At 48.1% G+C, this 27,506-nt stretch overlaps 3 protein-coding genes across 11 annotated transcripts in view; 2 read left to right on the plus strand and 1 right to left on the minus strand.

Annotated features, from left to right (window-relative positions):
* FBXW4 (F-box and WD repeat domain containing 4) overlaps positions 1-7,315 on the plus strand; it is an 85,425-nt gene extending 78,110 nt beyond the window's left edge. Inside the window, exon 10 of one of the 4 annotated variants that reach the window (XR_012510152.1) lies at positions 6,689-7,306. Coding sequence is in view for 2 of the 4 variants with exons in the window: in XM_045507486.2 (XP_045363442.2) it covers positions 6,689-6,799 (111 nt within the window). In the remaining 2 variants the exon portion in view is untranslated. Of the gene's footprint in view, positions 1-6,688 lie in introns of all 4 variants that reach the window. The other 3 variants (XR_012510153.1, XM_045507486.2, XM_045507487.2) reach the window with 3 other exon arrangements.
* Positions 36-19,125, minus strand: DPCD (deleted in primary ciliary dyskinesia homolog (mouse)). 4 transcript variants are annotated; one of them, XM_010971015.3, is made up of 6 exons: positions 18,978-19,116; positions 14,350-14,430; positions 8,575-8,699; positions 8,097-8,230; positions 867-969; positions 36-345 (listed from the first exon to the last, which is right to left on the minus strand). In XM_010971015.3, the coding sequence occupies exons 1-6, from the start codon at positions 19,039-19,041 to the stop codon at positions 241-243; spliced, it is 612 nt and encodes a 203-aa protein (XP_010969317.1). In that variant the 5' UTR covers positions 19,042-19,116; the 3' UTR covers positions 36-240. The 4 variants fall into 4 exon arrangements, with proteins under 4 accessions (XP_010969317.1, XP_045363445.1, XP_045363447.1 ...); XM_045507489.2 differs by having other exon boundaries at positions 14,350-14,502; positions 18,978-19,077; XM_045507491.2 differs by lacking the exon at positions 14,350-14,430 and having other exon boundaries at positions 18,978-19,125.
* Positions 19,123-27,409, plus strand: POLL (DNA polymerase lambda). Of its 3 annotated transcripts, none has more exons than XM_010971012.3 (9): positions 19,123-19,197; positions 20,019-20,183; positions 20,890-21,184; positions 21,368-21,527; positions 21,933-22,250; positions 23,015-23,188; positions 23,755-23,883; positions 25,893-26,061; positions 26,503-27,409. In XM_010971012.3, exons 2-9 carry the CDS (start codon positions 20,069-20,071, stop codon positions 26,865-26,867), a joined length of 1,725 nt encoding a protein of 574 aa, XP_010969314.1. In that variant the 5' UTR covers positions 19,123-19,197; positions 20,019-20,068; the 3' UTR covers positions 26,868-27,409. The 3 variants fall into 3 exon arrangements, with proteins under 3 accessions (XP_010969314.1, XP_074229837.1, XP_010969315.1); XM_010971013.3 differs by lacking the exon at positions 19,123-19,197 and adding an exon at positions 19,208-19,603; XM_074373736.1 differs by lacking the exon at positions 21,933-22,250.
* Positions 27,410-27,506: the final 97 nt, after the last annotated feature.

The raw sequence follows: 27,506 nt of genomic DNA on the forward strand, positions 1-27,506 counted from the left end.
CATACAGAGGTGGACAGGAGGGCAGTGCACCCACAGTGACTCAGAATGACTTTACTCAGGAGAGAAGACCATGGGCAGGGGCTAAGAGTGCTCCAGGGCCCAGTTCTTACAGAGCCTGGACAGTCCCCAAAAGAAAAGGGGCAGCCCCTGTGCCAGAAAGGCCCAAGTCTTGAAGTCTCACAGGCCTACAGGAAGAGCCTCACCCACTCTCCGTGCCTGAAGGGCAGGCTTTGGGGTCCACTACTGGGTCTTGCAGTCCCCGTCACTGCCGTGGGCTGTCTTTAGCTTCTTCAGCTCCTTCTGCAGCTCTGATTCAGCTACCAGGACCTCCTTTGGCTTCTGATACTGTGTATGGGACCAGGAAGAGGACATGATTCAGTCACATCACCCCTCCCTACACACACACACACACACACACACACACTCACTCACACACACACTCACTCTCTCTGGGCCCCTTCTATCCCCTTTATTCCAAGATGAGGATATTGCAGCCTATAGGACTGAATGATTTGCTCCCGCAGGGAGAGGGAAGAACAGATTTAAACTTGGGGATGGGCATGCTGGGGAAAGGGTTAAGACCAGCCTCATGGCTCAGGATCCCAAAGAACAAAGGTTTCTTTTCTTCAGGAAAACCTCTCATCACCTTCACCCCATTATCCTCTTCCAGCTATGAGTTTAAGATCAAGTTCCTCCCTCAGCCCCCACCTGCTCGTTCCATGCTCGAGCAGGGATGCCTGTTCTCTAGCAAGCACACCCCAGGGGTTGTTGGAGCTGGAACTGGGGACTCCTATGGAGCGTGAAGTGGGCAGGGAAAGAGGCAGCCTCTCCCTGACATAGTGGCCAAGAAGTCTGACGAATCTTACGGAGATGATGAGGGTGCAGTTGGCATGAGCAAAGCTCAGTGAGGAATCATCCAGAGGTAGCTGGTATCTGTCTAGGTCAGGAATGGAGAACTTCTTGTAGTACCTGTGGGGACACCAAAAGGCCATGGGGACACCCATCAAGATGACCCCAACAGTTGGGCATCAGGCCCTCTGACACCAAGCTTCTACACAGTTCTCCTACACCTTCCACACAGCCGAAGACGAAGAAGGGAAGCCAGTTAGAACACCAGTATTTTAGAGCTTAGTGGCCCTAGAAGAAAAAGAATGAAAGGCCTTATGGCCAGTCCAGTGGTAGAAGAACAGGGCCAGTCATAATTCCTTAATTAGACCAGGCTGGAGTGACATACTTAAGGCTCAGGACTCCTAAAGACACAGAGAAGCAGCCTCATGGAATAACAGCTCAGGCAAGCCAGACCTCTGCACCCCCAAGAAATTGATGTCAGAATAAGGACATGTAGGGCTGTGCTCCAAAGCTGGGGACTGATAGCTGCCATTTAACATGGAACTTTCATTGAGGGCCTCAGCTACATTCTCCTCCTCTGGGGTCTTTCAAGGCCTTGTTAGCCTGACTCTACTTGTAGGCCAGAGGGGAAGTACATCCACAAGGAGAAATCTAAGAGAACAAACCCTGTGACTCCTGACAGACTCCTGCTGGATCTCTCAGGCTCTGGACTCCTTTGCTGGCCCTGAGACCCCACTCCTCCATCTTCACATACCACACACAGTCCCTGTCACCTACCTGCAGGTGCCAGTCCAGAGATTAATGATCCCTTTTAGTAGGGGGAAAAAAAAAACCCAGAAAAGCCCAGATAGCAACATCCAACCCATAATGAGTGTAACTGGACTTTGTTTTGCAGGAAATTTGACCTCCTTTACCAAAGAGGAAACTCAGGCTTGGAGACAGTGAAATGTCTTGCCTGGTTTCATAGCCAGATGTCCAGTGGAGTCAGGATTAAAGTTCCCTGATCCTGGTCTTATTACACCAGCGAACAAAGAATGGCCCCCTCATCTATAGCAATAGGCCCGTTTGCCATTTTCCTTGGTGGGTGTGTAAACTAGGTCTGGCCAGTGGCTGCCAGACCTGTGACCTGGGCATGGCATCACTGCTGCTGCAAGGCTGTGTGTGCTAAGCAGGGAAGCACTGCAGGCAGGTGCAAACAAACTCAACAGTGAGGGGCCTGGTGAGGATGGGACTTTTAATACTTCAGAGGGGCCTGGTCCTTGTGACAGGTACCGCAAGTCCACTTCAAAAGCCCTGATGCCCTGGGGACTCAGAGCATTGACATCAATGCAGCACTTCTACCCTGCTCTCCTTGCCTAAATCCCTCAGTTTAGTGGAGACTCTCAGGGCCCCTCTCCTCCCAGGTTCCCACTCCCCTCTGAGGTGCTGGGACCCAAGGCAGGAAAAGAATGTTTACTTAAAGGCTGACAGTTCAAAAGGAGTGGGGGCTGGGGGATCCTAATGGCACCACAAGTTTGCTTTATTTTCCAAAGCTCTGCCCCAGGGAAAGGCGATCCATCTGCCTGCAAACCAGGTTGGAATGCCGGCCTCATCCTCTTCCTAGCCAGCCCAGGCTGAGGGCTCTTCCTGGGGCCCTTGGTCTGGCCAGCAAAGGTGGCAGACACTGATAATGGGGGGAGTCAGAGGTTAAACAGCAGAGATTAGATGAACACAAAGGCTTGTTAGGAAGTGTTAAGATCTTCTAACATCTTCCGTGCAAATATACACAAGAAGCAGAACCAGGAGAGAAGCAGCCCAGCACACAGAGCTCAGCCGAACTGATAAGGCCTGTGTAAGGCCCTGCCGTGCAGAATGTGGGGATGTCCTTTCTGCCTACCTGGCTGTGTGCCAGGAAGGAGGGACAAGGACACACCAGGCTGGCGTAGTAGGACTGGGAAAAGAATCCCGGGGCTTGGCCTCAACAGCAATGACTAGATCAAAGGGAACTCGAGTTGTGTGGCTTGCCGCCCCTTCTCTGTTCTCCCAACCTTTCACAAGGCAGAGGGGCACAGAGGCAGAGTGGGTCTCGAGGCTCAGCTCTGTTTTGAGTCTATTCTAATGGATTTAGTTTATTGGTTGAGGTTAAACAATTTTCCTGACAGGCAGTCTTAAAGGGGTATGGGACATCTGCTTTCTCTCCTCAGGGAGCAGCCTACTCCCTTATCTACATCCCTGGCCTTGGGGTTTGCCCTGAGAGACACCACACTTGACTTTCTCACCAGCACCTGGACTAGAGAGGGACTCACTGTGCTTCTAGGAAAGTCCAAATGTTCAGCCTCAGGCAGCAGCAAGTAGGCAGCAAACATTTCTTAGGTGTCAACTGTGTCCTAGGCCTTGAGCTATGAGCTGGAGATTTAAGGATGAAGAACAAGGCCTATCCCTGCCTGAGGAGAACCTGTGTTTCTGCTAAAAAGCTAAGCCCTTATAGTGGAGTGGTTCCTGGGCTTTTGCTGATGCACAACAACACCCCATTCTCACTTCCTTTCCCCATCCTCAGTCTCAGGCACACAGTGAAAGCTGACATGTATGGATGCTTATTCTGTTCCAGGCACCATTTCATACACATCGAATCCTCAAAACAACCCTCCCAGGTTGATTACTTCCGTTATCCTCCTTTACAGAAGAGGAAACTGAGGCACAGAAAAGTTAGGTATCTTGCCCAAGTCACAAAACTGGTAAATGGAGATGCCCTTGTTACAGGGATAATCCCCCAAATCTCCTGACCCCTCTATCTCTCAACATTCTTACCTCAAAGTAACAGACCACCTGATCAAGGTTCCCTGCGTCTGTCCAAGATGGGGCAGATATCCCCCCCCCCCCGCCAAGATCCAGCTACCCTGCAGGCCCCCTGACACATAGTGGTCTGCATATAAGTGTTCAGAAGATGTATGTGGAAGCAAAGGCTCTCAGGAGGATTCCTGGCCCTGCCCTGTGACTCTGGGCAGACCACTTAACTTCTGGGCTTATTTCTTACTCCAAATTCCTTCCTCAAATAAAGGAGTCGCCCTCAATGAACTTTAAGTCACTGTCAAAGGGACCAGAACAGGCCAACTTTGTACTTCTCTCCAACCTGTGCCAAAAGAACAGCTTCTTCACTTCGGCTACTTTAGAACTGACCCACTGCACCCCATCACTCTTTCTACCATCTCCCCTTCCCAATTCCTGGTCCTTTCCCAACCCATTCTCCCCTGTGGTGAACTGAGAAAGGACACAAGAGGCCAGGCCTTCAGAGAGAGACTCTGGAGGAGGTTGAAAGTAGAAGCAGGGTGGCTATGCAGTCACCTGGGCCATGGCCCACACACCTCCAGGGGCTGCTCTGCACACCTGCACACAGGCTCAGCCAGAGACGTCTAGAGAAGCCTCTAGTCAGCCCACCCCTTAGAGAATCATTAGGCAAATCTTCCTTCTTTCTTAAAGATTAATGATCCAGGCAAACTGGTCATCCCTGCCTACAGTAGCCCCTCCTAGAGAGTCACAATGCACAGTCACAATCTAAAGGCTCTCAGCAGTCCTACCAAAGAAAAGGTTCTTCCAGAGTTTCCTAAACTTGTTTGACCACAGAATCCTTTTTTCTAGTAATGCCTTTATAAGCTCTTCCACAGTGTTAGTATTACTGACATCAAATCAGCCAAGCTCCCTTCAGGTTTCAATTCCAAAAAATTGTCAAGGACCTGCTTCAGGCCAGCCATTGGTCTGGGTGTTTGTACATATACGATTTCATCAAATTCCCCAATCTATGAGGTACATATGAGTACTCTCCTGTGACAGATGAGGAAACTGCCCAAAATACTATGGTTAATACGTGGCAGAGGCCAGATTTAAACTGACATCTTCCTACTCCACCACCCTACCTCATTCCCTTTACAGCTGCCAGCTTCCAGGCTGAAGCAAAAAACCTTTCTGCACAAACACTCTTACTGGGAACAGATGGTGCCACAAAAGGATCCTGGGGAATCACTTTCTTCCTTCCCTGATTCATCCCTCACTGTTACCTGAGGCCAAGGATATGACACACAGGAATCAATTCCTTCAAGAAAAGTGGCCAACCCAGTTCTTCCAGGACAAGGCAGGTATAGGTAAAGGAATTCTGGCTTTTATCAGCAACCACAGTCCAGAATATTAGAACCTCCAGGTGAAGGAAGTCAAATCAGAGAGAAAAACCACAGTGTGGTAGAAACCGCAGTGGCCTGTCACTAACTTCCCCTTTGGCAAGTCATTCATCGTGCTGACTTTATAGATACACTTACATAATTATTAATATATAACACAAGAATAAAAATACGTATGTACCCTGTCCATCCCTGGACAGTGTGATGATAAGAAAACAGATCTTTAAAGTATCTTTAAAAAGTTAAAACACCGCTCAAAAGAATAGCCATTGAGTTCTGTTTATTTAAGGGTAATAAAGGTATAAGATACATTCCTACTCCAGGTAGATGAAAATGCCAGTAGGCTCAGGAAAGAGCCAGTTGAGGGTTTAACAGCCTCTGTCACCTTCCTCCCAGCAGAGGGACAGAGGAAGGCTATGCTGAGCCAGGCAGGGCCACTGGACTCTAAATCTCATTGTGGGCTCTGAAGTGGGCACTCACATACTCCTCTCCCCTCTGTGGGAATCCAACCCAGGCCCTGACCCCTCCTCTGGGGGCACTACACGTATCCCACCTGGCCTCACCCATCAGTTCAAACATGTACCTCCCCCTTTGCCTTGGGCGCCGGAGTGGGCCTCTGGCCATGGAGCTTCTGGCCAACAGCGCCACCTATGGCTGGACACTCGCAGGAGATGGAACCCAGAGGATCTGCCTGCAGATGAATTTTTTGGTGAGCTAGCTAGCCTCTCTTCTCTCACTCCCTGGTAATCACATTTCAGCTTGATATCTGTATTCGACAGTGACCTCTGGGGGACAAAAGGGAGGCAGCAGCCAGCTCCACAAACTACTGGGCTGCAGATTCAAGTGCTATCAGAAGCACTTTTATTCCTAGTTTGGACCCAGGGCCTCTTACGCCAGGGACTGCTTGCTGAAGCACAGAGTTTGTTTTCCTAAAGGAAATTTCTCTGTTGTCTGAAATTGCTAAATTCCACTTTAGGCACTGACTCCTGTTAATGATGAGAACAATAACAGGAATAAACTGCCTTTTATCTGAGGGCTTCAAAGTGCCTTATAAACGCAAACCCTTATTATTATGACTTTATATTTATAGACAAGGCCCACTGCAGGGGCTGCTGGCTGCATGTACAGCAATAATCCTGAAATTAATTCATTCATCTCCACCCCTTCCCCACCCCTTAACCCTGCCAAAGTGACAGGGTGTGGAGGTCACAAAAGGAAGGTAGAACGCATGGCTGCACTAGGGGAGCCTGGGAGCCATGCTGCTTCCCTGTGGGCATCATGGACATGGGAGGGGAGGCTGGCACCACACCACCTGAGAAGATAGACAAACAGCTGGGTTCTTCTTACTGCTTGCAAACAGTGGATAGATGGTGGTACTTTGGGCCAAAGCTTAGCATACCATGAAACATGTTGGGGGGCTTCACAGTTTGTGGACCAATGACTTATAAAACCTCCTATCTCAATGCCCCATATCTGTTTCATGGGAGTTGGTCCTATACTGCAATCCCTCTGGCCCAGGTCACAATCAAGTTGTTACAAGGCTCTTCTCTTCTGTGATCAGTCACAGCTCCAGAAACCCAAATGAGATCAATGCATTTCCAAGATGATCAGCCCAGAAGCAGCCCTGCCAGGATCAGATCTCTACTTGGTCACCTTCTGTCCCCATAACCCTACATTTTGCCTCCCCCCAGCAGACCATGAGAAGAGCAGCAAAAGGAAGTGGAGTAGCCCTTCTGAAACATAATGCAAGAGACTTTCAAGAGGCAAAGCACCTGCCTACTGGGCCCCCCAGCAGACCATGAGAAGAGCAGCAAAAGGAAGTGGAGTAGCCCTTCTGAAACATAATGCAAGAGACTTCCAAGAGGCAAAGCACCTGCCTACTGTCCCTCAGTCCAGGGAGGGATCAAGTTTGCTGCTCCCAGACCAGGACTTTAAAGTTCTGCAACTGCCACCTCAGACAAGTGTGCGCTCCAGGCCATGGCTCCCTGCCAGCTCCAGCAGTGATGTCACTAGATCAAGTTTACCATGGCCTGGATCCAGCCAGAGGTCAAGGTCACAATAATCTTTTAGACTACACTGTATAGCACAGGGAAATATACACAAAATGTTATGATAACTCACAGAGAAAAAAATGTGACAATGAGTGTGTATATGTCCATGAATAACTGAAAAATTGTGCTGAACACTGGAATTTGAAACAACATTGTAAAATGATTATAAATCAATAAAAAATGTTAAAAAAAAAAAAAACTGAAAGTCAAGAAAACTTTCCTGAAATATTTCCCAGAATATTTTGCAGTACAGATTGAAAGAGCACACCATGTACCTAAATATGTTGACCCAGAACCACAAACACCAGGACACATTCTAGAACAATTGCTGGGCTTTAAAGAAAAATAAAAAAATTTCTTTGCACACTTAAGACACACATAGCATGTGACTTATGAAAGAAAGGAAATTAGATTATTATCAGACTTTTTGACAGCAAAGATTTATGCCAGAAGAAAATGGAATAATATACTTAAGATACTCAAGGAAACAAAATGTGAGCAAAAGATTTTGTATCCAGTAAGATTGACACCAACTGTGATCAACATGCAAGAACTCAGGGAATATTGTTCTCATGGGCCCTTATTAAAGTGTCTACTAGAGATCAAGTCCACCAGAAACATTAGAGAGACACTGATGCAAGAATTTGTGGTGAACATGAAATACATTGTTGCTTGTAGAAAAAAAAAAAAAAAAGAAACACTTAAGATCTCAAATCAATGGCCAAGTGATTCTCTCATCCCCTCATTCATGCAACATATATTTATTGAGCCCCAGTATGTGCCAAGTACTAGACCAGACATACACTGTATAAACTTCCCTGCCCTGATAGAGCTGATTACATTATTCAAGCTGGTCCTGCAGAGAGGAAACCCTTCAGCTTTCAGCGCCTACTGGGGCTTCAGTGCAGCCTTCCTCCCTCCCTCAGAGCTGGAAGAGGAGGTTTCTCTGCCCTCAGGGTAGGAAGCAGTCTGAGCCCTAACCTCAGGTCAAACCCCATCCCACACCCCACTCATACTCAGGCCGGAAGGTGCCCACTACGCCACTTACTTTTTGTTTGTTGTTCTGATGACAACACAGCGCTCCTTCTGGTCCACACAGACACTATAGACATCCTTAGGGTATGGGAGGTTTCGAATTCGCCACTGGAAACTCATCTTGGTGTCCTTGCGTATGAAGATGGGCTGCAGAAGACAAATCCAACTCGAGGGCTGTTCTTGGAGAGGGCCAGGAAGAGATGACTCCCCCCTCCACAAAGCTCTACCAGGGGGCACAATGGGAGACCCTCAGATCTTCTGTACAGCTCCCCTCTGATGCTGTCATTGCTGTGACATTCTAGGCCTGGAGCCTCGCCCTGGGATGACCAAGCCAAAACCCTTGGGGTATTCATTCAAGCAAATGTTTCTAGAGCACTGTGTCCAGCTGGGCACACTGGAAATGAGGAGGTGAACAAGACACGGTGCCTGCCCTCGAGGGCCAGCAGCCCACTCCCCCCAGCCTCCCCAAGACACCTGACAGACAGACATACATTGGCATTGCTTTCCTTGATGAGTTCAGGCCCCAGGCTCCCTGCTCCTGGGAGTGCTGGCTCTCCCACCTCAATCTGCCACTGGCCCAAGGCTCCCAGGGCACTTTTCACACGCCACTTTCTCACTGGGGAGAGAAGGAAGGAATGGGATTATGGGGAGGAGGATTCTGCTGAATCATCAATGTCACAACAGGAAACTAGAACAGGATGAAAGTGGGAGCTGGCTGTGTCCATCAGAGCAGGGACCTCGCAACCTCTGAAATCTCAGTAGAGCATTTCAATATTAGACAACCTGTAAAGCCCATATCACGAGTGCCCAGACAAAAGGGGAACCGCAGTAAATCTCTGAAAGGAGCCAAATGGAGTTCAGAAACCCCCAAGTGTGACTTCAAGCACGGGGAACATGGAAGGGTTAGCAAAAGGGCAGCTACTGGTAACAGGAAAAATGTGGACCCCAAAAAGTATGAGCTGCCATGCATTTTTCCCTCTAAAAATGTGCAAAGGAAAAAGGAATTAAAAGGGTGAAAGCTGATAGGGAGATCTGTCTCACGATTCAGAAACCCAAATATGGAACTCCACTTATTTCAGGTGTACCTGGCTTAAAACAATTGACCCAGAGTTGTATCTACAGGAAATTATAGGCACACACAATGTTTTAAATGCATTATTTATAAAAGGTCTAAAGTGAATTTTTTGGAGAGTGGAATCATCCTTTTATAATGCAAGTAATTATCTGTATTTTACCTTGTTTTAAAACCCAAGTGTTTGCATAAGGTGTTTTTTCAAGTAAGGCACATACCTTATGTAAATTCTAAGTGAAAAGACTAATCCAGCAGACATCACCTGAAAGCCCCCGCCGGGATGTTGGGAAGCCCACACAGTCCCGACACAGTGACTGCTATCAGGGCGACCCCTCTGCCCCCGCCCTCTCTGCGCGCTGGGTGTCTTCCAGCCTGGGGAGCCCTGGGGCTGCTTCAGGCCAGCAGCCTTCCTGAAGCTGCTGTGAGGAGCTAAAAACTCAGAAAGTGCCTGATGTCATGTCATAGTTGTCCCGTCTGCTCCTTTTTAAACTGGGCTGCAGGGTAAGAGCTGCTGTGCCATTCTCAGGATGGGTTTCTTTGAAACCTTTTGAACAGCTGTGCCAAACCCAAACACGCTCACTGCTCTGAGTAAGGCACACAAGCTGAACACAAAAGTGTGCTGTAAAATTAGAATTTTCCCTTGAATATGTGCTTTTATAAGGTCTGCTGCATTCTGCAGTGTGATTTTATTACATCTCAGGGCCAAAAATTCTCCCTAGAAACACATTTCCAAGTTTATAATGAAAATTAATAAGGAAGAGTAAAACTTGGAAATATGCTTTATAGGCAACTTTTTTTTCCCTCACAAATACTTCTACTCTCTTAAGTGAATGGACTGTGACCGGGAGTGTATCCAAATCTGTTCATGTAATACCTCTCGCTTAACTGGAAGCCAGCCTTCTGGGGGCCTCTGTCACAGTTGTAGATTCAGAAGTGACAAATGCCTCTAAGCAGTGGCTTATTGTGACAAGACCCATGTATCTCACTCTATACTGTAGGAAAGATCACTTCCAGATTCTCACTCAGACCATGTATAAAGTGTAGAATAAGGCAGGAAATTAATTTTTTCCCAGGCATACTGACAACACTATGACAGGACAGCTCACATTAGAGGGCAGCATCAGAACTAAAAATTTAGCATGTGGGACCATTTGGTTTAAGGGCAAACCAGCACCCTTAGACCCTGATGGGATCGCGATATGATAGAACACAGTCATCACAGAGTTGAACACATCGACTGCCACGTCATCCAAATCTGGGTGACAGTTGTGTTTCCTCAGGGGCACCCAAGCCACATGGGCAAGCAACGTGTTAAAGGTGGAGGTTCCTTTAGAAAGCATCTAGTCCAATACCTGTATTTTTCAAATGAGAAATAGCCATTTCATCCCTGCCCGCTCTCCATTCAACCCTCGCCACCACTCTCCATGACGACTATTCATACTCTTTGCCAAGGCTCAGAGAGATAAACTACAGCAAAGGCCACAGCTAAAATTCACGTCTCCTAACACCAAGGCCAGAATCTGAATCATTAATAAAAGGCTAATAACGTGTATTCTATAAATATTCGATAAGCATATATGATATTTAGAAGGTCTGCTTTTTTAAAAAGTAGCTCCATTCTTTTTTATATTTTAGCCTTTAAAGGAAAAGCTTAGATTATTTGAAAACGTAATTTGTGGAAAACACCTAACTATCTGGTGCTGGATAAGTGAGGTGCTCCTGTAAGACTGGGCCCTGTTAAATCATGTGTCTTGAAGCACGATGCCGGGGTGGCCACGAAACCAGGAATTCTGACCCCAGGATTTCCTGTCTACTTTTTTATCTAAGGAATGTTGGGTTTTGAACAGAAACCTTCCCAAGGAGTACCCTAAGGAGGAGGAAAGTCAGCTACTGTTTTCTTTACTGCTGACCTTAAAAGCCACTCAGGTCACAGGAACCTGGACCCTTGGCTATTTCAACGTTCTTTAAAAACAAAACAAAACAAAACACCTTGGATTAAATTCTTTGTTTGAACACAAAGAAAGTCTCCCCCCTCCTTCCCTTATAAGATCCAATAAATGATTTGGTGAAGTCCTTGTTATTCCTCCCATGGAGGTGGGCATGAATGAACACATGCAAACACACACTGTTTTGTCTTTCTTGTCCTGTCTTTGTTCCTGAACTCAAGGACAGCTCCTGCGGCAACAGAACACTGTTTCCACCTGCTGTCACTCTGATTTGATTATATTTTAAACCCAAACTGGTGTGTGCAAGGCAGCTCCCTGGGACACTGTCATATCTTCCTGGCTGAGCCAGGGCCAGTCCTCGGAAAGGAGACTTTCATTGACCCTATAAAGGGTCTGATGGGGAATATATGAAGGAGGCAGCGCCTGGAGGCTTTTCCCTAAGTCAGCAGGAAGCAGGCTGATGTCCCAGACTGCTGAAAGGAGACCCCATCTTTCAGGTGGGCTGGAAAGTAGAGGTCCTAAAGGCCTCTTTCCCCAGAGCTCCAAGCCCTGGCCCATTTCCAATGTGGATAATTACATTCCCCTTTCCTAAATACTCCCTGCAGCTTAAACTGGATGCAGGATTCTTCTTTTCTGCCCTAAAACACTGCAACATTGCTATGTGGCTATTAAACAGCTGCCACGTCCCATCCCTGAGGAGGCTGAAGGGAATCGAGTGGGTCATTTATAAAGCCGGTGAAGTGCTTGGGGATGAAAGTGCTCAATATCCTCCAAATGCAGCCTGGGGTGGTTAGGCTGGCGGTCAAATACCAAAGCAGATTAAGCCGGTAATCCGAATGTAATCGCTGGGAGACGACCTGCCCTTCAGCCTCTGCCCCCCTGGACATGCTGTGTTCTTCTGGGGCTGGCTTGATGTTCCGATCATTGTTATGGGGCCCTTCAGCTTCTTTCCTCTATGAATACACATACAACATTCATTGTGGGGGGTGGGGATGAATAGCACTGAGAGGGTAGGAAAAAAATATGACCCTACTATGCTTATTAACACCAACTGGAAGAGCTCCGACCTAGACGGATGCACCATTGGCAATTCTCTCTGTAAATTACTTTCTGGGTTTCTCAAACAGAAATCCAGTTTGGCCAATTAGCCAATTTGTATAATTAGCTGAAAAAAGGGAAACTATTCCCATTTACTGCCCACAAAACCCACCCACATTTTCCTTCATAGAATGCACAGGTGAAAGTCAGCTCAGCCTTTGTGATTATTTATACTTAAAAATGAAAAATGAACAGTATTTTGCAAGCTGGCAGGGGCAGGGTGGGGTGGTTGGAGACAGGTAAGAAAAGGGGCAGTTGTTCAAAGGGCCCAGCGGTTTGAGTGGTGTGTTCCTCTCTGCCCTGTTCCCACCAGCCCCTCCTCATTCTGGGGAGAACAAAATTTAGTAAGAAAAGAAAAGAGGATTAAATATACTCAACTCCCAAGAGTATGTTGTTGGAGACTAATCAGACAGAACTGGGCTTAAATCCTAGCTCTGTAACTAACCAGCTATGTGATTCTGAGCAAATTGCTTAACCTCTTGAAGCTTCCATTTTTTTCTGACTATAAAATGAAAACAACAGTACCTACCAGTGGGGCTGTAATGAGGATGATTCATATAAAGCACTTACCATGGTGCCCAATAAAAGTTACGGAATTAGTATCATTTTAGGTAAACTTTAGCCAAACAATTTCTCCTATGAACCTTCATTTTTTACTTTAAGAAAAAAAGAGTTTGGAGGCCACTGTCTGTTCTCCACTTGCCAAGAGGGAGAGTGACAGGTTCATGTGGGATGGATGCTACAAATCAAAGAACCTAGACTTGTTTTTCATTTTAATTTCATGTCCAAGCACAACTAAGAGGCCTGGGTTTTATGTGTTTGTTTTTATAGCCACAGCAGCAATAGCTGTTTTATTTGCTCTGTGTGGAGAAGAGAGGTGACGCTGAGGGCTGGCGAAGAAGAGCTGCGGCTAGTCTCTAGCCTGGTGATGGTGGTGGTCAGCTCACATGACCTCTGCTTTCATAAACTCGCCCCTGTTAGGCATTCCAAGGCTGTCACCCTCTGGGAGCGCTATAAATTACAATGCATTGTAAGGATATTACTACTGTATTGGTTTCCACCAAATCAGTGTCATATGCTAAACACATCAAGATTTTTAATAGCACCAGACTAAGCCAATTGGGACTGGGGGCCAAGCAGCTCATAATAAGTGGGGATCAACACTTCACTGTGCAACTGAACATGCACAGGACACACATTTTAAGACCGGAGACTAAGAGAATGCAAACCAGTATAATCCATGTTGTCAGTTCTAGACGTTTATGAGCTGTCAGAAAAAGGGAAAAATAAATTCCCTCGCCAATACTACCTGTCGATCAGGCCAAGGAAGAAATTAAAGTCAAGAATAATGACAAGAAAATAACCCAGCCCATGATTCCATCATTGGTGTTAGCATTTCAGGTGAAACTTAATAAAGAGACCAACTCCCACTGCTGACAGCCTCAGGCCCTGGGTCAAAGAACCAGCCACCTAGCTCTGGGAAGTCAGTTAATGTTGATATGCATACCTGAGAAAAGAGAATGGACAGATCAAATAATTTCCAGAAATCCAAGCTACAGCCCCTCTTCATAAGCCTATTCTTAAAGGAAAAAGCATGCAGGAATGAAAGTAACAATGGTGCAAGATCACCATTTCTACCTCCTACTCCCTTTGATTCAGACATTCTCCAAGATGAGGGACATATTTAATAGAGCTGCCTCTGAGGCAAGGTCAAAGGCTGCTGCCTCTGATATTTGCTTGTTCCTGATGTAGCTTCAGGAAACAGAACAAAAAACAAGTGAAAAAAATTACAGGGAACACCAGCCCTTACCACTACTCAGCTGACGTTTACTTCCAATTCCACATTCTCTGTGAAGTTTTTCCCAATGGTTTCTCTACATCCCTGTTCCCACCTTAGAAGAATTTCTCACTCTCTCATTTGTCTAGGGATGGACTGAGGTTTACTGGTCCAGCAGGCTCCCACTCCATCTCTGGTGTCCAGCCCTGACTTCAGATTATTCTCAGGAACAATCTTGCCTCAAGGGCCTCGGTCTCCCCTAGCTTCCACATGTGGAGCTGGGCTCCTCCGTGAAGCCTCAACTCAGTGAGGTAACCTGTGTATAGATCACCCCAAGTGTTCCTAAGGGCCCTCTGGGAGCCCCATCACTTACCAAGTAGTTCACTTGTCTTCTCATCATATTCTTCGGCCATCTCCTTCCCATCTGGGAACAAATAGTGCACCTTCCTTCTCCCTAGGCACAAAGCAGAGAGTGCCTTACCCCTAAGCCTCCTCTTGCCTTGGGCCTTGCAAGTCAAGGATCTACCTGGGAAACATTAACAGCCTTGGGTGTATTAAAAAATCTTCCCAGAGCCTCCCACAAACTCCTGGCCAACCATCACCCACCATTACTTTAAGACATGTCCTGGGACTCTCTTTCTGAAACTTTCTCTGAAAGTGTCTTGGCTCAGCTGATTCTTCCACCAGCAATAGCTCCAAACTTCTTCCCAACTGTTGAACAACTCCTTGCCCTTCAAAATTCAGCTCAAATGTCACTTCCGCTGGGAGGTCTTCCTAAACTATCACCCCAGCCACCCTGGTAAAGCCACCGCTTCCTTGTTTATGCCTCCCTAGTGCTTTATCCATATCCACAGTGGAGCATTTATCACACAGTATGATACTTTTAAAAACATCTGTTTTAAGAACGATATCATGTTTATCTTTCTCTCCCCAGTTCCTAAAACCAAGCCTATATGCTCAGGATACTGAACTGGGTTTCCCAACCAAGCACTCCCTCTAGCTGTGCCCTGGCTCTGCCTTCTTCTGCACATCTTTAGGCCATTCCTAGTGCACAGCCACACGATGGTAGTCTCCATGTGTTTTCTTCATGGCATTTACCTTGGTGATGATTTTACATCTATTTATGTGATTTTTTTTTTTTTATTGGCTGTCTCTTCTACTAAGATAGGAGGGGTTTTATCCACCCTACCCATGGCTTCCCCAACACCAAGCATAGTGCCTGGCACAGTTTAAGAGCTCAACTAAATACTGACTGAAAGAAAAAACATTGATTCATCTTTCACTGAAAGAATGGAAGAACCCAAAGGCATCTCCTAGCCCAACTTTCCCACCCATGCAGTATAATCATAAGCATTTTCTTAAAAGTGGCTATATAATTTCTCCTATTTTTACAAATAGGTAAGTAGATACAAGTAGGTTCCCCAGTGAAATGAATACCAGAGGATTAATGCCCAGTAGACAGGCACCCAACCTATTCCTGATGAATAGAGCCCCAAGGCCCTTAGCCAGCTAAAGGTACCACTAGCCAAACTCGCAACTGTATCTGATCTACCAAGCCTTTTTCCTGTCCGATTCACTCCCCTGAGACACAGTTCCCTTGAGTCAGTCAGTCCTAATTTGTATTCTGGGGAAACTCACGCCCAAATTTGCAGGGCCTCTCAGTAGGCCGCTAGGTTACACCACCCTTAACCATTTGTTTGGCTCATAGAGCTAGAAGAGGTTTCCTGTCAGGAGCGGTACAAGGTGCTGCCTATGAGTGGCTGAGGGTGTCTGGCCTGATCCTCTTCTCCCCTGGAGTCTGCTGTTAAGTACAAGCAGGATGCAGTGCTTACTACGGGCCAGGCACTTTATGTGTATTACTGCATTTAATTCTCACAATAATCCTATGTGCCTCTAGTAGTTGTATTTCACAAATAAGGAAATTTGAGGCTTAAAGGTCATGTAACTTGTCCAAGGTTACAAAGCTGAGAAATGACAGGCCTGGGCTTAAACTCACTTGAGGCCAAAGTCCATGCTCTAATAACCATACCAGGATAGTCTGTATGGCTTTTAATATTTGTAAGGTTGAACACGGTTACAAGGGTTTATTGTTCATGTTTCTAGTGAACTGCCTGTTTAGGCCTTAGCCTATTTGGGTATTCATATTATCTGATTGAGTTTTGTATATATTAACCACATGTCATATATGTTGCAAATACTCTCAGTTTTAACTGCATTTTAACTTTGTTTAAAGTGGGTTTTCCCAAACAATTTAATTTTTATATAGTGAATTATATTTTCCTTTGTGGTTACTACCCAGAAGTTGTGTTTAGAATATCCTCACTTACCCAAGATCATATAGTATCTATCTATACTTTATTCTAATACATAGTTATTCTATTATTTGTATGTAGAGCCAAAAAATTTTAAGTACATTAGTATATTTTGGTGAACGAAAAAATATATATGTGCGAGTGTGTATGCATGGAAAAAAAACAGAAGTTTCTGTATGAAAATGTCAATTGTAGGGGGAAGGGTGTAGCAAGGCATGCACAAGGTCCTGGGTTCAATCCCCAGTACCTCCATTAAAACAAACAAACAAACAAAAAACCTAATTACCTCTCCCCCCCAATATTTTTTTAAATTTTTCTTAAAAAGAAAGAAAAAAACAGTCAATCATGATTATCTCTGGATGGTGGGATTATGCGTGACTTTATTTTTCCTTTTTTCTATAATGAACATAAATTATTTATGAAAAAAGTGTATTGGGTTGTCATTACCAACAAAAGTGATTCTTGGTGGGAAATAGTCGCATGCCCCACCCACTCACATACACACTAGGAGGGCAAATCTACATACAGGAGAGGTTTGATAAGAAGTGTAGCCATATATTTTGGGGTTTTTTATTTGTTTTCTTTTTTTGGATTAGGGGAGGAACCCTAACAATCTTGTTTTGTGATGTTACTAACCAAAAAACTTAACAAAATCCTGGCTGATGAAATATTTGTTTAGACAGTGTCCTGTGACCAAAAGAAGTGAAAGCAGGGACTTGAATAGATATTTGTACACCCATGTTCACAGCAGTAATTATTCACAATAAAAAAAACAGAAGCAACCCAAATACCCATCAACAGACCAATGGATAAACAAAATGTGGTGTATATACACACACACACACACACACACACACACACACAAAGGAAGAATATTATTCAGTCTTAAAAAGGGAGAAAATTTTGACACACACGACAAGATGGTTGAACCTTGAAGACATGATGCTAAGTGAAATAAGCCAGCCACAAAAGGACAAATATTGTATGACTCCACTTACTTGAGTTTCCTGCTATAATCAAATTCATAAAGACAGACAGTAGAATGATGACTGCCAGGAGCTGAGGATAGGGAGATTGGGGAGTTAGTGTTTAATGAGTATAGAGTTTCAGTTGAAGATGATGAAAAAGTTCTGGAGATGGATGGTGGTGATGGCTGCATGATAATGTGAATGTACTTAATGCCACAGAACTGTACAGTTAAAAATGATTAAAATGGTAAATTCTATGTTATGTGTTTCTTACAATAAAAACAAAAACCACCATCCTATGAGATAATATTCAGAACCTTTAGTTTGGCATAGGAGATCTATTACAACATACAGCAATTTATCTGCAATCTCTCTTCATTTTCCACCATTTCCCTTCAATGCTCCTTGAGAAAAGAGACCTTTTATACACTCTTGCAGCCTGGCGTCCTAGCACCTAGTAACTGACACAGTGCAGGGGGAAAATATGATGGAGTGGATGCTTCAGCCTCCCAAAATGTTTTGTTAGGCCGCTAGTAATCAGTCATATACTTTCACACCTCTGTGCCAGTACACATAAGTCATTCTCTCTGGAATAACTAACTCCTCTTCTCTACTTAGCAACCTATTCATTTTTTAGGACCCATAAACACCACCTGTTCTGTCAGGTCTTCCTTCAAAGAGATAACCATTTCCACCTCTGTAGCCTCATAGCATTTTATAGAAGAGTCCAACCTTTATTAAACACATTCTTATTTTTTTTTACGTTTCTTTTTCCTGACCACCCTGTGAACTCCTGGGACATGTCTTTTTCTTTCTATCTTCTCTAGTACACAACTCAGCGCCTAGTAAAAGCATCCCTAAATGCGTGAATAAATGAGCAAATGACCAGCTGATTTCAATTTTCACGCTTTTCCGGATTGGCCTCGCCTGTGGATGTCAGTCTGCTGGTTTCCTGAAAGCTACAGGAATTCAGACCTAATTCATTCTGGCTGCCAAATGCGTCTAGGAAGGGACCCTAAAGCTTCCAGCCCTGGGGTGCCGTTGCTCTGTCTCGCCTAAAGACCCAGGAAACATTTAGACGTTCACTTACAAACATAATATTACAGCTAGAAAGGCCCTTTGAGATAATAGAGACAATCCATCCATCTCAGTTTACAGAGGAGGAAAGTGAGGGTAAAACAAGTAAAGAGGAGGATTGGAGAGTCCACGGTAAATTAACAGAGTCGTAACTAGAGCCCAGGCCCTCCCTCTCTATAACACCAGGCTACTTTCAGCAATAGAACCTCCGAATTGAGGCTCACTGGATCCCGGGTCAGGATCCAGTTGTACCACTGACTGACTAAAGGAGCTGGGGCTGGTCTAAGTTCTAGGATTTCAGTTGCCTCTCCGTAAAATGGGGTGGAAAATTAACAACCTCTCGAGACAGCGGTGAGAAGCAAATAACATAATGAATGTGAAAGGAATTATTATCTGTTAGTAACAGAACTGAGAGCCGAGCGAGGTGGAATTAAGGAAACAAGGGGTGTTCAGAAATGCGTGTTTCAGTCACGTCATCTCTCTGGGCCTCAGTTTCCTCATCGGCAAATGCAGGACCTAGCCTGGCTGGTGGCCGCGACCTTCCAGCCCTGCCGTCCCAGGCTGAGGCCCCCCCGGAGGCACCAGGGCGGAGGGCCGGACACTGGGGGAAAGGACGAGGGAGCTCGCGAAGGACCTCGAGTTACCGTCCTGCAGCAACGCCGTCTTCTCCGCTGCCCGCAAACTCTCCAGCCAGCCGGTCACCGCCATGTTCCCTCCGCCCCGCCGCTTGCCGGGCAGCTGCCATGGCAACCTGTTCCGTCTAAGGTCACTTCCGGCTGACCCGGAAGGTGTTCTTGGCACTTACTTTTCCTGCCCCACCCCCCGCCAACATACACCCTTAGTCCGCTCTCATTGGCTGTTCTGGTAAGTACTTTACTCCTGCCTACCCCGGGTGACCTATCCGGCTTGGAGTTGACCCCATACTGGACCGAATCCGAGGAATTGGAATGAGCCCTCAGAGAGGGTCCGGACACCCCAGCACTCCCCTGGCCCCCAACTGAGAATGCCTGGCGCGCGCCAGCTGCGCATGCGGCGGGTGCCCCACACCTGCCGGAGACTTCACCCCCAGCTGTGAGGCCGAGACTCCCCCAGTCCCGGAAGACTCCCCACACGTGCTGCGGCCGCAGATCTCCCAGCAGCTGCGGGCCTGTGCGCCCCTGATGCCGAGCGGTTCGAGACCCGGGCAGGTGCAGGGCGTTACCCTCGCCTCTCTAACCTCCACCTGCCACCCGTCCCCCACCCAGTTTTCCTCTGCGGGTCTGTGATGGAGGTAAAGAAAGATTACATTCAAGTTACCCTCAGTCCCCACTCCTCTTGGGAGCCCAAGTCCTTATTAAAGATGTAGCTCCATTTCCTAGCCTGCATCCCATTCTGGATTCCCTTTGGAAGTGGGATGCAGCAGGAGCAGACACTGCACACTGAATCTTCAGAGTAAACCGCCTGAGGAATGATATCGTTTGGTACCCCTCAAAAGTTCCCCCAATAGTTCCACTCTTCCTCTCATCTTCCCCAGTACTCTGACTCTGAAAGGCTAGTAAGTGTAGAGCTAGGCTAAACCACCCAAGTTCAACTGGGTTTTGGGAGACCCCTGGGAACTGGGCTACAACCCCCAAGCCCTGGTCAGCAAAGACTCCACCTTCGTGGTCAGAGTAGGAGAGCCTCAATTCTGAGTTTTCACATGACAGGTGCTCTGAACAACCCTCCAATAGAAAGGCCAGGATCCAGCCATATCTCAATGGACCCCAGGGGCATCCTGAAGGCATTTCCCAAACGGAAGAAAATTCATACCAATCCATCATCAAAAGCACTTACAAAGATTCCCAAGAGAGAAGACAGAGAAGAAACAGGAGGTGAGTTTCAGAACCCTTGTGTGTTTGAACCTCAGGCTTCCTACATAGTTCATGTCCAGAATCAGATATTACAGCTGACTGCCCACCAGCAGCCTGCAGGTTTGTTTGTACCTACCTTATACTAGGCTCGGTCCCCAGTCTTTGACAGGCCACTTGCTCTGTTATCTTCTACCCCATCCGAGACCTCCATCAATCTGAAAATACTCCCTGGTCCCTAAGGAAATAACTAGCAGAATCCTTTGCTCTCCAGGAGGTTGCCTGCCCCAGGGGAGGGCAGGGGGAGCCTTCTCAGGTCCCCATAATTATAACTTATTTTGCAGCCAAATTGACAAATAGATGGCAAAAACTTACATGGTGGGCTGGGTGGGGAGAGGGGAATCTATTAGATGATGAGACCTGAAATTGCAAAACATGTGCCTTGTGCCTGATACATAATAGGTGTCTACTAATATTTGCTGAAAGTATAAATGATCAAATAAATTATTTATAGGATGCCCACAATGTGCCAGACGTTGTTCTAGGTTACATCCTTGCCCTTACATCAAGCGATGACCCATGAGGAAATTAACTGTATGCTTGTAGTAGAAGCCCCAGAAAGCAAGCAGGCTGGGTGGAGGAAAATGATTGGGGGAAGGGGACTGTGAAGGGTTCATTTGGATCATGTCTGAAAGCTATGACAGTAGGCATCTGGATGTCCCCTCCACAGAGTGGCTGAGCTCCGTGCGGGCACATGTTGTGCCCACTGGCATTGGGCGAGCCCGGGCAGAACTCTTTGAGAATCAGATTGTCCAGCATGGTGGCCAGATATGCCCAGCCCAGACCCCTGGGGTCACTCACATTGTGGTGGATGAAGGCATGGACTGGGAGCGAGCCCTCCGCCTCCTGAGACTGCCCCAGCTGCCCTCAGGTGCTCAGCTGGTGAAGTCAGCCTGGCTGAGCTTGTGCCTGCAGGAGAGAAGGCTGGTGGACACAGCAGCATTCAGCATCTTCATCCCCAAGAGGTAGGCTGGTCTTAGTCTTTCCTCAAATGTTTTCTTCAGCACTCTTCTTGAGTTATTAAGAATAACTCTCGTTGTCTTAACTGGATACATTAAAAAAAACCAAGATTTCAGAGTAGAGAAGGATTGAGAGCAGAAACAGGGTGAGACCTTTGGTGTCTTAACCTTCCATCACCATCCCTGCAGGTACCTGGATCAAGCACAGCTCAGCAAGGCAGACCAAGACTGTTCTCTTCCTGGAGACTGTGAGGCTCAGCTCAGGACAGCCCCCTCTCCTTCCCCTCCTCCCGCGAGACCTGTACCTCCTTCCCTGAGGGCAGAGGAGGTTGAAAGCACGCAAGCCCAGGTCAGGAGCCTCCCAACCCCCACTGCTCCTTTCCCCTGGGAACTAAATCATAGAAACAGGAATGATAATTATAGAAGCTGGGTGATGAGTCCTTGGGCGGTTGTTCAGAAAGTCCCAGGCCCCTGAGAGAGGAGGGCTCTCTTTATTGGAAAGCCATTTAGCTCTTTCCACCACTTCTCACTGCTGCATTTGCCCAGGCCAAGTCTACCACATACCACTGGGGGTCCTAGGGCTGGGCATGGCGGGGAGCCTGATGGAACACAGCCCCACACTTAAGGAGACCCAAGTATGATGCAGAGGACCCAGCCTTATTCTTGGGTCTGACTAGGAAACAACCCCCACCTCTGAGGAGCCCTCCTCCTGAGGGGCATAAACTTACTGTGTCTTCTCCTTCCCGTCCTCAAGCCCATCTCTGATGATGAAACCAGTGATGGGGAAGAGACTCAGGTTAGCTCAGCTGATCTGGAAGCCCTGATCAGTGGCCGCTACCCCACTCCCCTTGAGGGAGATGGTGAGCCTAGCCCAGCACCTGAGGGCCTGGCTAAGTGGGTCTGTGCACAGCCATCAAGCCAGAAGGCAACCAACCACAACACCCACATCACAGAGAAGCTGGAAGTGCTGGCCAAAGCCTACAGTGTTCAGGGAGACAAGTGGAGGGCCCTGGGCTATGCCAAGGCCATCAATGCCCTCAAGAGCTTCCACAAGCCTGTCACCTCCTACCAGGTACCTGGGGGCCAGGGGAGGGTATGTGGAGGGTCTTCTCTTTACTGGCCAGAGGCTGGTGGAGGCACCAGACACAAGTAGGGATCAGGTGGAATGGTTAAGGTTTTATGATATCTGGGGCTTGCACGAAAGAAAAAATAATTGGGAGATTGATGAAAGCAGATTGGCAAAATCTTGATAATTATAGAAGCTGGGTGATGGGTACTTGGAGATTCGTTATACTATTCTCTCTATTTTGGAATTTTTTCCCATAATAAAAAGTTTTTTATACTTTGGAAGTCAAAAGACCAGAGACTGAATTCTAGTTCCCATCATTCACTGCCTGTGTGACTTCAGGCAAATTACTTAAACCCTTTGAGCATCAGTTTCCTCATCAATAAAAAGGGACTAAGACAAGTCACAAATGCAGTGTACCTGTGAAGACTAAATGCCATGACCCCTGCAGTGCAGGACCTGATACATGATAAAGCCTCAGTAAACGATAGCTCCACTGTTGTGACTGTGACTAGTATCATCAGTATTGCCTTTCCTCTGTTTCCTGTGCTGATCTCCATCCCTCTGGGAACTAAAAGACAAGTTACCTGGCCCATTTCATCAAAACCTCTCATCTTAAATGTGCCCAAGCTTTACACAGCTATCAGCTGCCAACCAGCCAGACTGGCTTTTACTCAGACATCTGCTAACGGAGTCCACTTCTCCACCATTGGCTCTGCCCCTCCCATCTTCTCACCCTTCTTTCCTGCCTCTCCCTCCTCTTCCTCTAGGAGGCCTTTAGTATCCCTGGGATTGGAAAGCGGATGGCTGAGAAGATCGTGGAGATCCTGGAGAGCGGGCATCTGCGGAAGTTGGACCACATCAGCGAGAGCGTGCCTGTCTTAGAGCTCTTCTCCAACATCTGGGGGGCTGGAACCAAGACTGCCCAGATGTGGTACCATCAGGTCACATCCTGTCCCAGCCCCCACTTCAGTTTTTCCCTGTCTTAGGGCTCCTGGCCCACACAGTTGATGTCCTGTGCTCTGATGGGAAAGAACCCAGATGAATAGGGAAACCACTGTTCAAAGGGACCAGGGCTTATGCAGGTCCTTCTCTTGGCTCCCAGAACTACCTGGTTGCTTGGTGTCCTTGATATGTGGTGTAAGCAGTGCAAACCGTATGTTTCTCTGTCCCCTAGACCAGCAAGAGCCTTCCTGAGGAGACCAGGCCTCAGGGCTGAGCATCCAGATCAGTGGTTCCCAAACCTGGCCATGCCTAGAATCATCCCTAGACTGATGGAATCATGAACCAGTGTTCTAGGATTGTGGCAGGGCTGGATTGGGGTGTGTCCCCCATGCGTCTGCCTTTCCCAAGTCCCACTGATTACAGACCCAACCAATCATGGGGTTGGTCCTGCCTCAGGCCTGCCTTGGAGTCTGGGAGTGATGGAGGCCTCGTGAATGTGCTCATTCACTACTTCTTCATTGGCCCTGGATCCTCATAGTCTTCCCATCTGGCTTCTTTTTTCCAGGGTTTCCGGAGCCTAGAAGATATCCGCACCCAGGCCTCTCTGACCAGCCAGCAAGCCATTGGCCTAAAGCATTATGACGACTTCCTGGACCGCATGCCCAGGGAGGAGGCTTCAGAGATCGAGCAGACAGTAAGCAGGTGTCCCAGGGCAGTGAGAAGAGCCAGACCCTACTGTAAGCTCAGGGCCCAGCTTGAAGCCAAGAACCCTGATCCCTCAGCAGGGGAGCCCAGTAGGCACTGGAAGCTGCAGGCCACCAGAGGTTGGGACTAGTGGGAAAAGAGCAAGTTGAGAGGGGTGGGTGGCTTTGGTAGGGAAGGGCTACAACACCGGCTCTCTGGGCTAGAGTTCTCAATTATCGGCCAGAGTTAGCACCGGCTTAGGTGCTAGAATGGTGTTAGGACTGGTTTAATGTTAGGGTTATCTTAGAGACAGATTATGATCAGAACTACTTGAAGATATTGGGATTAGAATTGAGCTAGGTTAGGGTGGATCAGGGCAGAGGTTCTGAACATTTTTTGATTCACAGACTTCTTTGAGAACCTAATGAAAACCATGGGCTCTTTCTCTCCACAATTTGTACAAACATACACAGTTTTATATCTCCTTCCAGATGTTTGCGCCTTCTGCAGCCCACTCGAGGCTGGTTCAGGGTTTGGGCTAGAGTTGGTGTAGAAGCATAGTGCCAGTAGGATTAGGTTTAAGGTTAGAGGAAAGCTAGATCAACAGCTGAGTTAAGGTTAGGTCTGAATTAGGAGTAGGTTTTCTTAGTGTTGGATGCTTTTAGTTAAGATTTGTGGTTGTCCTAGAAAGAAGTTTGGACAAGAATTGGGATTGGTTTAGAGTCGTGTTAGGAATTAAGTTCATATAAAACCTAGATTAGAAGGAAACTAGGGTACATATAGGGTTAGATATATCATTTGTTCAGTTGGTGTTAGGATTAGGGGCTGGTTGATTTGGGCAAGGTTTGCTCACTTTGGTCTGTGATTCTGATAGGGTAGGACTCCCTGGAGACTCTGGCCCGGCTTAGTTGAAATCAGCCTCCAGCTGTACTCGAGGCCATGTGCTATGAGGCTGGTGGGGGATGGATAGACAGGCCCTTTGTCCACCCATCACCAGGCCTTCATGCTAGTGATGACCCGTCAACTCAGCCACGGTATCTGGGCACAGAAAATGCCCCCAAGAGCCTCCAACCCCCGCCCATTGGAACAGAAGTGGCTTCCCAACTGGCCCACTCCCCCTATTTAAGGGCCTTAGGAGTTTTTGATGGGATTACTCATCCTAGGCCTCCTCCCAGCCTCTTGGGAGGCTCAAGAAGGGAGTGAGGGGATTAGCAGAGCCTGCCTATCAGGAAAATAGAGGTATCCAGGACCCCAGAAATCTCAGCATCCTGGGGTGGAGCCGGGGAGGCCATCTGCATATGAAAGGCCACGGTGTCTCTGGGGTGGCTAATGGGCTTATCCTCCCTCAGTGACCGATGATCCTTCAGCAGACAGTCTGCTCTGTCTCAGCTCCCTCCCCACCAAGCCTCATTCCTCCAGGGAAGGATGTGGGTGGGCATTGGCTCAGAATTGCCTCCCTCTCTCTTGGCTTTCTTTCCTTTCCTTTCCTTTCCTATAGGTGCAGTGATATTTCTGGGCTCCATCTCCCCCAAGGCCTGGGCCCAAAGCACCTGTCAGCCACCTGCTCAGGCCTCAAGCCCCAACTCACATTCTGCCTTTAGCTCCAAATCCAAAGATACCTGGGGTTGCCGAGACCTGGCTGAGGGCTTCCCGGCACCTGGGCCTTTGTCCTAAGTAGAGTTTCACAGACTTGGGCACATGGGTTGGGGCAGAAGTCCAGAGAAGGTGTGTCTCTGCTCTTGAAGAGCTCTTGTGGGAAGGGTCAGTGCCTTCCCTCAGAATCTGAGCTCACCTTCTCATATCTCTCGTCAGGCCACCCGCTGTGGCATGAGTGTGTTTTCTTCTCTTCTGTCCTAGAAGCTAGAGAACTGCCGCTCCCTGGCATAGAGCTCTGACCTCTGTTCTTGGAGCTTTTCCCCTCAGGCTGGAGCACACATCCAAGGATTGGCTTGGGGCACAGGCTGGGTGTGTGGGCTCCTGGGTCAGGGAAGGCCCTCACCCCCCACTGCCCTTTCTCAGGTTCGGGAAGCAGCTCAGGCCTTCAACTCTGGGCTGCTGTGCGTGGCATGTGGTTCATACCGACGGGGGAAGGCAACATGTGGCGATGTGGACGTGCTGCTCACCCACCCGGATGGCCGTTCTCACCGGGGCATCTTCAGCCGCCTCCTGGACAGTCTCCGGCAGCAAGGTATAAGCCCCACCTCCGGGTGAGCAGGTGGGCAGGGGGCAGGGTAGGGTGGCCCCCGGGAGGGAGAGCCTCAAAGTGGCCATCTCTAGGCAGGAAGCAGGGGAAGGCTGCTTCGTGAGAATCCCACCTCTCTCTCGTGGCCAGAGGCACTTCAGGGAAGAGATGAATCAGCTCCCCGCACCTCCTGAGAGGTGCTCAGTAATAACCTGCAGGCTGAGTGGCTTGTTTGCTCTCCCTGTGCCACTGTGGGGAGATGTGGAGGATTTACTATGCATGTTTTACCGATAAGGGCACAGGCCCAGAGAGTGGGAGGTCACCCAGCAAATGAATGGACGAGCTGGGAATAGAGGACCCAGGGATGATCAGAGAAGCCTGGGGGAAGGTTAGGATAGCCCTGGGCCTGGCTGCTGCCCTCCCAGCAGCCCTCCTGTGTTGGGCCAGGGTTCCTGACGGATGACTTGGTGAGCCAAGAGGAGAACGGCCAACAGCAGAAGTACCTGGGTGTATGCCAGCTCCCAGGGCCAGGGCGGCGGCACCGACGACTGGACATCATCGTCGTGCCCTACTGCGAGTTTGCCTGCGCCCTGCTCTACTTCACCGGTTCTGCCCATTTCAACCGCTCCATGCGGGCTCTGGCCAAGACCAAAGGCATGAGCTTGTCAGAGCGTGCCCTCAGCACGGCAGTGGTCCGGGACACCCAAGGCCTCAAGGTGGGGCCTGGCCGAGTGCTGCCCACCCCCACTGAGAAGGATGTCTTCAGGCTCTTAGGCCTGCCCTACCGAGAGCCAGCTGAGCGGGACTGGTGACCCATGGCAGGGGAGGCAGGACAAGCTGGACCGGCTGCCTCACCTGGCCGTCTGTTACCCTCCACCAGCCTTAGCTGGCTGAACCTCACTACTGCAGCCACCAGCTCCCCTGGGCCAGATGGAAAGGGCCAGCCTGGCTCTCAGGGTCTGCCCAGCCTTCTCCCTGACAGGAGCAGGCTGCTACCCCCTCTACCTCACCATTGCCCCTGGTAGAGTTTTGCACGTGGACACCCCCCCTCCACTAGCCCCATTTTTAAGCAGGAACTGGTGCCTCATATGAATCCAGCTTCCCGTGCTGAAGGCCCAGGCATTGCCCCCTTCTCTGCCCCGAGGATCTAGCTGCTGGGGGTGGGACTGGGGCTGCAGCTGTGGCCCAATATCACTCCAGACCCTTCAGAGCAGGAAAATGAGCCACTCCACATGTCCTCCCTCCACCATCCCCACTTCCTGTGCAGGTGGCAGTGTGGGGAGGGGATACCCCAGGCTCAGTAAGGACAGCATCTGAAGGTCCAGGGGCCCAGTAAAGTGCACTTGACATTCTACCTGCCTGGCTTGTCTGTGAGCTGCTGCAGCCAAGGCCTGGGGTGTCCAGGTCCAAATGTGAATGTTGCTTCTCGCCTCCCTTTGCTTCCCACTTGA

Source organism: Camelus bactrianus, chromosome 11 (genome assembly GCF_048773025.1).
Source record: "Camelus bactrianus isolate YW-2024 breed Bactrian camel chromosome 11, ASM4877302v1, whole genome shotgun sequence".
Taxonomy (NCBI): Eukaryota; Metazoa; Chordata; class Mammalia; order Artiodactyla; family Camelidae; genus Camelus; species Camelus bactrianus.